The 10,851-nt window shown below is 38.3% G+C and overlaps 1 protein-coding gene across 1 annotated transcript; it reads left to right on the top strand.

The window, feature by feature from the left end:
- The first annotated feature begins 1,509 nt into the window (after window positions 1–1,509).
- On the top strand, window positions 1,510–5,975 carry LOC309477584 (uncharacterized protein). Its single transcript, XM_082140859.1, has 11 exons — window positions 1,510–2,092; window positions 2,542–2,659; window positions 2,789–3,014; window positions 3,134–3,410; window positions 3,553–3,730; window positions 3,844–3,920; window positions 4,084–4,264; window positions 4,430–4,678; window positions 4,763–4,934; window positions 5,028–5,176; window positions 5,398–5,975. The coding sequence occupies exons 1-11, from the start codon at window positions 1,796–1,798 to the stop codon at window positions 5,574–5,576; spliced, it is 2,103 nt and encodes a 700-aa protein (XP_081996985.1). The 5' UTR covers window positions 1,510–1,795; the 3' UTR covers window positions 5,577–5,975.
- Window positions 5,976–10,851: the final 4,876 nt, after the last annotated feature.

Below are 10,851 nucleotides of genomic sequence, written 5' to 3'. Positions count from 1 at the left end.
GTGTGTGTGTGTGTGTGTGTGTGTGTGTGTGTGTGTGTGTGTGTGTGTGTGTGTGTGTGTGTGTGTGTGTGTGTGTGTGTGTGTGTGTGTGTGTGTGTGTGTGTGTGGGACTCTCCAGACACAAAGGTTTAGTAAATTACGTGCTGACGATCTGATTTACTTGGGAAGCTGTGGATGATGTATTTTTACATAGAGTTATATGTACAGTGTATGAAGGGTTTGTGTTGGCAAGAGTTGTGAGTTAGTATTTATCTGTCATACTTTGTACAGTTCTTTCATTTCTCTGTCTTTGTTCATTGTGTTCATTGTGTTCATTGTCTGAAGACTCTTTACCTTTTAGAAGCAGCTGAATCATTTGGGGATAGACCTGTTTTAGACAGACTATTGAGTTGCAATAGTGCCATCTATTGATGATGCACCATAACAGCAACTGATGTGGTGTTGGATTCTCAAGACAAACCGATTTGTTCAACCAAGTTATATTTAGGAATAAATCAAAGATTCATCTGTCATCCCTTTATTGCACATGTAGCAGCCAGTTAAATACTTTCTAAGGTTACCATTTCTGAGGTAAGTTAATCACTGTTTTATGTATGATATATTGTAATGAATCACTGGAGACATTTCTACAGTGTTGTATGGGTGTGCTTAAACTGTTGGTTGTAGTTTTTTTTAAGTTTTTTTATTCAAATCATAATTGTAATGATAAATATGTATCAGATACCAGCACATATTTAAGACTAATTTCCTAATTTCCTATAACCTCCTGTTTTTGTAAGATAATATAGATGACTTAGAATTCCTGCAATATAATGTTTATTTAATTAAGGATAAAAATTGGAGTTCAAGAGTAACGCGCTTGGGTGACCACCATCAACCAAATTTGGGACGATTATAAGTGTGTGTGGGACAATGTGGGACATGTTACCAACACTAAAACATAACCTGAAACTGTTATGTCTATCTAACTTAATAAAAACATTTGTATTCTGCCTTTCAGCTCATAAAAGTTATTTGATCTTTAGTCCCTTCCAGAAAACACAATTACATCACAATGTAACATAACATTTCTTTATTGTACATGTCATTTAAATTCAACATCACTGAGCCCAAAGGCATCAGGCAGATAGGCCTAACTATTTTTTAAACAGTTGTGACCAAGTCCAACTAAAATCCAACAAAATAAACAATGAACGAATAAAATATAAAACAACATGAAATTAGATCATTGAGAAGGCAACAAGTTGATCAATTCTGTTCAATAAAAATTTTAATTGACCGAATTATCCATTTGTTTTCTGACAGGGAACACATGGAACGAATCACCGGTCCACATTTTGATCTACAACCGTATCACAACCTACTGACCGTTTACCCCTTTCTTTTCAACCTTTGGATAAGATTTTAAAAAACGTCTGTTGTATTTGTACTTCTGACGATGCGCTGTTTAAATAGCCTATAGGTGAAAAACTACGCCGCAAAAAGAATAAATAAAATGCTTTCTTAAAGGGGTCATATAATGGTACATGCACTTTTCCAAGTTGATTGTACTGAAATGTGTGTTGGCAGTGCCTGTACACAACCATCATAAAATGATAAAAATCCATCCAGTGGTTTTTTAAAAATCTTATTATATGTTTTCCCCTCTCTCAAATTGAACTGTTCGATTTTGTGACGTCACAATATCGACGCCCCTCCCACGATCTTTGATTGACACCAGCGTTTCAACACAGTCCCGCCCTCGCTCTGTCAATCATAGTCCGCGCGTCATTGTTGATACCCTGGAGCACTGTCTATGAGTAGAATGGCGTCTAAGCGATTGTGGTGTTCTGTTCTTGGGTGTATTGATGAACACAGCAGTCATTTTAATATTCCTAAATCAAAACCGCTGAAGACGCAGTGGCTGAGTTTTGCTTTTGAAGGGAATATTCCCCACGATCAACACGAACGTTTGTTTGTTTGCGCTAATCATTTTTCACCAGACTGCTTTATAAACGAGGGTCAGTATAAAGCTGGTTTTGCTAAGAAGCTGCTCCTCAAAAAAGGATCGGTACCAACTCTTCGTGTTCCTGCTGCACCTCCAGAAGAAGAAGTGAGTCTAACGTTTTATTAACCTTTATATTAATTTTTGCAAATCGCTAGCACGCTTCACGATGGTTACACTCAGGGTACATTACGGCATGTTTTCTATATATGACGTTCTCAATATAATTCATAATCCCACGTTTATAATGAACAACGCGTTATGGTGTTATTAAAAAATGTGTACACAGGTGTTAAAGTTAACGTGGTAATACTACACTAAGCTTACTTTTGTATATGGTTTATAATGGTGTTTGTTACTGATTAAGAAGTAATGTTAATGTAAAAAAATAAACAGTTATAACTGCATGAAGATGAATGGTAACACAATACCTAAAAAAAATTTTTTTACATCCTGCAAATGCATATGATTCAAGACTATAAATACTCTAATTGATGTTTTTCAATATTACGCCGGAATAAGTTATGTAATCTGATCAATTATTTGCTTTTGTATAGGCAAGCACATCTGAAGAATTGGACATGGTGCAACATGTGGCCAGCCAAAAGAAACTGCGTACAGTTGGCACCCATCAGCTCTCAATGAAAACGTTATGTCCGTACTACAAAAGCACAGGTTTGCTGATCCAGATCTTATATAGTGTGAAGTCATATATAAATTTTTTGTGGTATTGTCAGTAATAATATATATATATATTTTTTTATATTATTCCACGGTATTAAAATGTGAACTATTATGTAACAGGCACACAGACAACTATGTTATACCCAGATATTGGTGTTGGCCAGTCAATACCACTGCTATCATCAACACCAATAAAGAGGCCAAATAAGAGATCTCGCTTGGAGCTAGAGGAGGAAGAGGAGGACCCTTCTGGAGCCAGCTCAAGTATGAACGTGGAAGAGCCTATGGATTCCACATATGATCCAGCTGACTCCGTCACAACCTTGACTGAGCCAACAGATGTGAAGTAAGTGACAAGACAATTTTTTTTGTTAAACGTTACAATCAGTTCGATAGTATACATTTTTCTTTTTATGTTATGTGGAATTTGGAAATTATTTAAGTAACTCTTTATTATTCTAATAGATTTGAGTCTCCAAAGCCGGTTCACAAGACAGCGACTTACATTGTTTATGAAAACTGCCTGCTGCAGCTCTTTGACCAGTGCCCTGTGTGTCAACGTGTTACCAATGTACAGAAAAAAGTCTTTGGCACATTCCTCTCTGTTGAACAACGGTGCCCACACTGTGACTTCTTCAGAAAATGGAATAGTCAGCCAATTATACAAAGTACTCCTGCAGGGAACCTACAGCTTTCTGTTGCACTGTATGCCAATGGTGCCTCTTTCTTCAAAGTTAAACGGGTAGGTTGGATGAGGATTTTACTGTCTTGCCTATAATTTAATATTGCAAGTAATATCAAAAAGATCAACCCTGAACAAAAATAAATGAACATACGGTCCCTGAAGTCATGCTAAATGAAGGTATTCTCTTTTCTGACCTTAGATATTCCAGGCAATGAAACTGAAAATGATCCACTACACCACCTTTCGAGTTCATGCCCGGAGGTACATACAGCCTGCAATTGTACATAGCTGGAGGACAGCACAGGATGGCATGATGCAGCAGCTCAGACAGCAGCAGAACATTGTCCTGGGTGGAGACATGAGGGCAGATTCACCAGGTACTAAATGCTGAACAACTGTCTCAGTTTACATATTACTTTGTAATATGTAATAATAATAATTAATAAATACAGAATGTAATACAAAGTCAACATGACTTTTCTACGTACAGGTCATTCAGCCAAGTTTGGAAGTTACTCAGTGATGGACCTAAGGAACAACACTATTATTGATCTGCAACTAGTTCAGGTGAGTCTAACATTACAGACTTATGCAAGATGTAATGCATATGCAATGTAACAAAGTAAATGTACAAAAAAAAAAGGCAAAGTGATTTTTTACTCTTTAGCTATTCGCTAACATACCAGGGATTGACAACAATTGTCATGTATGCCCTTTATTTTGTAATCAGAGTAATGAAGTTGGCGGGAGCAACAACATGGAGAAAGAGGGCCTGAGGAGGAGCCTTGATCTCTTGAGGGCACACGGTGTGACTTTTGACAGCATTGTTACAGACCGGCACCCTCAAATACAGACATACCTCCGGGAGGCCAACATCACACAGTATTACGATGTATGGCACATTGAAAAAGGTATTAGCTCCTGTCTGAGTATGTGTTGTTTATGTTATCAGTAAAAAATTATGATACAAAACCATACCATTGAACACAACTTCCTTTTTATTATATTGTGTTCAATAAACACTGTATCTTTCTGCACGGCTGAATTGCAGTTTGTTTGTTTGTTTATATTATTAGGAGTATCTAAGAGACTGCTGAAGATTGCTCAGAACAAAGACAGTGAAAAACTGCAGAAGTGGTATCGCAGTATAAAAAACCACATATATTGGACAGCGGCTTCTTCTTCTTCAGGGCCAGAGCGAGTGGCAAAGTGGACATCAATTCTTAATCATATCCAAGACATGCACACACATGATGATCCCATTTTCCCACAGTGTTTGCATCCGCAGCGCAATACAACGGACAAGAGCAAGTGGTTGAGAGCAGGTATGTTTACCCTATTAGCAGTGTCAATATAACTCATGTGTCTATGTGCACTATTTTTTTGAGAAAGTTTCACTTTCCCACCAGGAACAACTGCCTTCTCTCGATTAGAGAAGATCCTCGGAAACAAGAGGATTCTAAAGGATGTTGAAAAATTGAGCCCTCACCATCAGACCTCATCACTGGAGGCATTCCACAGCGTAATTCTGCGCTTTGCGCCAAAGAATGTTGTCTTTTCTTTCCTGGGAATGTTATGCAGGTAACCCAATATAATTGGGAAAGGAGTGCATACACAATTTGAAACACGCAAGTGTGACCTAAGTAATGTTTAACCATTATTTCTTCTCTATAGACTCTACCTGGCAGCCCTACATTTTAATGAGAATGCTGGGCGTCCCCAAGCCACGACAGCAGCTGGAGAGCCACTATTTAAGGTGGTTTTCCCAAAATACAAGAGAGGACAATGCTCTGCAAAACCAGTGAAAGTAGAACCAACCTTCCGTGAGTGTAAAAACTTTTATTGAAATGCAAAATAGTCATTCTATGTACAGACATAATATCAGAAGCTCAACATAAATTTGGTATATTTTTTTATTTTTTTAAACAAGACACCATATAGACAATTGTATGTACAGAACCGTGAAGCAACATCACTAAGTGAGCAACACAACTTCAGAGTACACTGAAAATAACAAAACATTTTTTTTTTTTTTTTTGTACAGAGTACGTGGACAACCTGTTGGAACTTATCTTTGAGAACGTTGTTGTGGACCCAACCCCTTATATGGACGATATCCTGAAGATCTCCATACCTGAGGATCTCACGTCCCAGTTTGACAAACCGGACAAACAGGAAGTGATAAACAGCTACGTGTCTAGGTTTAATCAAGGGCAGGTCTGAACCCTACATATTGTCCATGTGCATTAGGGAACTCTGCCCGTATTCGTCGCACCACACAGGAAGGCAACACAACCCTGATTCTCCAGCCCAGAATGCCCCAACACCAGCTGACGAAACTTCTGTATGCCAAAAACCTGTAACGGCTGAGAAAAATGATGACTGAAATTAATAAAAAAACACAACTTACCTTTCCATTCCCCTTAAACCTAAAGGCCCATAGTCTGCTCAGTAGATGTTTAATGCATTCTGAAGCGAGAACAGATTTAAACAAACAGGTTCCAGGCCTGGATGATCAACCATACATTGAGGTGGATTTTCCAGCTGCTGTAATCTTCTTAAAACCTACAAATTATAAATATGATATTTTTACAAGATGAATGCATAATAGCAATACAATTTAGGAAAAGTACTGTACCTGTGGTATCTCCCTGCAGCATATATTCTCAGCCTCTGTTGGCATTTGCCCACAATTTCCACAAAGACACCTGGAACAGGAATATCAATGTAGTTACAATACTATAGATGTACTTGAAAAACATTTTCGTACTGTACTGCACTGCACATAAACATACATTACAAAAAAGTATTAGGTGTCCTTCAACTAACGTTACTGATAGAAACATTCCTGCCGTGACCTCATGTCAGTGCTTCAGCCCTGACAGTTGTACCTAACACTGCATAGATAACGTTGCGCATCACGGACAAGCTTACATTTACCGAAAAAAAAATGTCATGACCATTAACTGTAACATCAATCTGTCAATGAACTAACGTATACATCAGTAAACACATAGCGTTCGTATCTCACTACTCTACCCTGCGAGTACATACAAAGATAGATCAAAATTACATTACGTTAACCAACCATTCAGAAACGTCCTGTTCGAGTCTTAAAGGGATACTTTACCGTTTTTTCATATTAAACTATGTTATTCCCTTAACTAAGACGAGTTGATACATACCTCTCTTGTCTCAGTGCGTGCACTAAATCCCTCTGTCTTGCGGCGAAACTTTGTTAGCCCAGTTCATTTAATATGGGCCAAGCAGAGAAGCTACCAAACACCTCCACGTTTTCCCTATTTAAATACAGTTACTCGCGAAGTGTAACTCGACCTAGGACGGTGACACAAAACAAAACGTTGCGCTTTTCTAAGCGTGTAAAATGGATAACTATTTTGTATGGCGGAATACCATAGCAAGTGCTTGTAAGCACTTCGACTTGGCGCAGTAATATCTTCACTCGTGAAAAATCCTCTCACCGGCCCCCGCTCCCTCTAGTGAAGATATTACTGCGCCAAGTCGAAGTGCTTACAAGCACTTGCTATGGTATTCCGCCATACAAAATAGTTATCCATTTTACACGCTTAGAAAAGCGCAACGTTTTGTTTTGTGTCACCGTCCTAGGTCGAGTTACACTTCGCGAGTAACTGTATTTAAATAGGGAAAACGTGGAGGTGTTTGGTAGCTTCTCTGCTTGGCCCATATTAAATGAACTGGGCTAACAAAGTTTCGCCGCAAGACAGAGGGATTTAGTGCACGCACTGAGACGAGAGAGGTATGTATCAACTCGTCTTAGTTAAGGGAATAACATAGTTTAATATGAAAAAACGGTAAAGTATCCCTTTAATTGTCGAACTACTTCGGGGCCGTCATCTTGTTCCGCTCTGACTCTGGTTCGAATTGATACGGTTGCACAGTCAGTGTCCTCAGAGACTCCCGCTGCCATTCTTCAAAATATACACTCAAGGCAACACTCCACGTGTGTTGTGTCAAAAACGCCCCACAGAACAGAGGGGCGGGGTGAGCAAAGCTCATTATCATGTAAAGACACATGCACTTAAACGGCGTGCTGAAAACAGAGCTGTTTTTGACCAGGTAAAATGAGTGTTTTCTTACAATACTAATGAGAATTTTTAATTAAAGTATATTACAAACTTTCAATTTAGACCCTAAAGAATCATATTAGCTTGTACAAAAATGGCATTATATGACCCCTTTAAAAAGGCAAAAGAACGCATGCACGTTTTCTTATAATTAAAAACCAATAGACTGATGAAAATGTGGGACATATTCTCAACATGCGACGTGCGGGACAAGCATAGACAGTAAAAGGGGACAAGGGGTGAAATGCTGTGCGGTACAACTCAAAGCAGGACGGGTGGTCACCCTGCGCGCGCCTAGCTGCACTTGACAAGAACGGTTAACCAATCACTGCGCCTCACTCTAATTCTCATTGTCTGCTGAATTTTATTTAGGCTATACTGACTGATTATCCTATTTAATTTAAACAGCTGTATTAACACACCTTCCTTTTTATACATTTTATTATCTAACGTTGATAATCTACGAGTTCCGTTTCAAATGGTAAGTTTTATATCTGACTGACCAAAAGATAAAAACAAATTTGTAATTAATTGTGGTATCAAACACATGCGTGCTTTGAGGGGGGTCCATCTGAGGGTGACATTTCACTCACTTCACCTACACTTCAAACGACGTCAGCAAAGGAAGGGTCACAATAAAAGGCCTGTAATTAAGGGTATCCCTGGCGAACTTGCTGGTTTGCTAAAACATGACTATCTAAAAATATGATTTTGAATAAAGAGTTTCTGTCCATTGCTGGTTTTCTCAAGTCACATGAGGGAACAGTGACAAGGGTATTTGTCCACAAATATAAAGGAACTATTGTATCTTCGGAGAGCAAGCCGATGACTGGACAGTCAGGCAGGATACAGGCAGTCATGTGCCTTACAGTAAATATGACGAAGATTTCTGAATTCGGACTATAAAGGAAGAGACCCGGACAAAATTCAATTGCTCTTCCTTGCAATCTCCAATCCGGAATCCCAGCAGTTTCTGGATGCAAGAAGCTTTAAGCCTAGCTGGCATTTCTCTGTTAGTTCAGTACTCTATTATAATCTGTAACAAGTATTCTTTTCATTTTTGATTCTTTTAATAAATATTTATTATAATCATTTGTCTGGAACTTGGATTTTTGAGTACGCTTCACCTTTTTCCTTCCGGGATCAGGACGATCACAACCAGGGGAAAACTCTGAGAGGGTGAGCATTATTTCTGATATATGAATAATCAGTATGAACTTTGATTGATTGATAGCCTAGCCAAAGAGGCAGCTTACGACAGGGTTATTGTTTTATAGCGAACACGGTTGAAGAGTACCTAAAAAGGTAAATTTATACTACGAAGGGGAAATTTATTATATTTATAATCCTTATTATCCTTATAATAAAATACGAATTTGTAGAGACTATTCGCCTAACTCTTAATAGCACGACTAAAGGATAGGCTCTTTAGTTACCGCGGGATTATTTATATGTCCCGATTAGGATGTAAAATAATTTGGAACGGTATTTAATCGTGATAAACTATTACAAATAATAATAAAATAAATAGCAACGTTCACCTGTATATGTTGAAGGTGATAAGTGCCTGAATTTGAAATAACAGCACCTACTTATCCACCAAAGGAGGGAGAGCGTTTTCACATTTGGCTCCAAAACTCTGGAATAGTCTTCCTGATACTGTTCGTTGCTCAGACTCGCTCTCCCAGTTTAAAACTAGATTAAAGTCGCATCTCTTCAGCCAGGCATTCATATAATCCTACAGTTCAAACTACAATCCGGCCTCTAGCTCATAAATGCCAGAGGAGAACTGGCCCCCGACTGAGCCTGGGTTCTCCTAAGGGTTTTTTTCTCCATTAGGTCACCTGATGGAGTTTTAGGACACCATTCGGTTCCTTGCCACTGTTGCCTTTGGCTTGCTCAGTTGGGGATATTTTGGGGATATTTAATTTAATTTTATCAATCAATAAATTCCTCTTTAAACAAACTTTGTTGTATTATTTTAATTTAATACTGTGAAGCTGCTTTGATACAATCTGTATTGTGAAAAGCGCTATACAAATAAACTTGACTTGACTTGACTTATGTTGGTATTTTAAAGCGCCCTTTTTTTCTTTTTCTTTTTTTACGGTGTCAATGTGATCCACAAGGGGGCACATTTTCCAACTTTAACACAACTAAATGCTCATTATTCAGCGTAAAGACAGATTAAAGAGCTTTTCTGTTCTAAACCCAGATAGCAAGATCGTGTTGACCCAAATCTGACAAATGTGGAATGATGATCTGGCCACATGTCAGCCAAGAGCAAAGAAATAAACCAGAACTGGACCTTATCTGAGCCATTAAATCTGTGTATATTAAATATGGAGTCATCTCAGCCTTAATAAGCCTGTTAACAAGCAGAATCACTGAAGGAAAGAAGAGAACAGAAAAAGAGACGAGCAGAAACACAAGAACTACAACTGACTTCAGACACAGTCTTAGATGACATCAACTGAAGAGAAAAGAAGACATTAAATCTGTGAAGATCTCAGCAGAGGAGGATTAAACAACTCCACAAACAGCATTACTTGTAAATGTGTGTCCTGTCACCACACCACAACAAAAAAGTTCTGACTGATTTTTTTTTATTTCCACAACAGTTGGAAAGTCTGACTAAGTGACTGAGCAGATGACTGTTCAGGCAAGTAAATGGCTTGACATAAAGAAGACTCAAGAGTTCTTTGATGCCATTCAGAGCATGGCGTTTCTTGAGTTTCTGCATACTGCATCACACCTGGGGATTTCTGAGGCCAGACAGAGGGTAGGTTTTGTTTGGCCTGGAGAACTTTGTTGCAGTTGTGTTATGGTTCTGTTGTATGGTGGTTGTATTTGAGGGGCTTGTGGTAAATGTGTATTGTTTTTTGGGGGGAGGTGTTGGGGGTGGGGTGAAGTGGCCTTCTCATCAGTGTCATAATCATCCAGAAGCCGTCTGTTCCATCTTTAGAGAAGGCAAGAAAACTGATGATTACTAAATTTGACAAAGAAATAAAAAGTCAGTCTCTTCCTAGATGTTGTCAAAGGGTGGAGTTTTATGATCGTGTGGGTTTGTTAAAACAGGTCAAAGAACAGAACAACATCAGGAATTCTTCAAGTTAAATATTAACAAAATGCATTCAAAATTAACTTGCATTGAAACTCTTAAATATAATGCTATAAAATCTTGTATCAAACACAAAATAACAATGAGAGAACAAAAATACTGATACAAACAGACTCAAGACACTTTATTTGTCAGTGTTTTATTGCTCTGTAATTATTAGTGTGTGGAAGCTCACAGAGATTCTGTAATGAACAAATCTTTATCTAAATGATTTCTTCACATGCTGAATGTGTAGAGGGTATGTTCCAGGGTTTCACAATCAAACGTGTTG

This window comes from Leuciscus leuciscus, assembly GCF_965113295.1.
Source record: "Leuciscus leuciscus genome assembly, chromosome: 1".
In the NCBI taxonomy this organism is placed as follows: Eukaryota; Metazoa; Chordata; class Actinopteri; order Cypriniformes; family Leuciscidae; genus Leuciscus; species Leuciscus leuciscus.
Note: the sequence above shows the minus strand (reverse complement) of the source record. Positions and strands in the feature narration are given on the sequence as shown.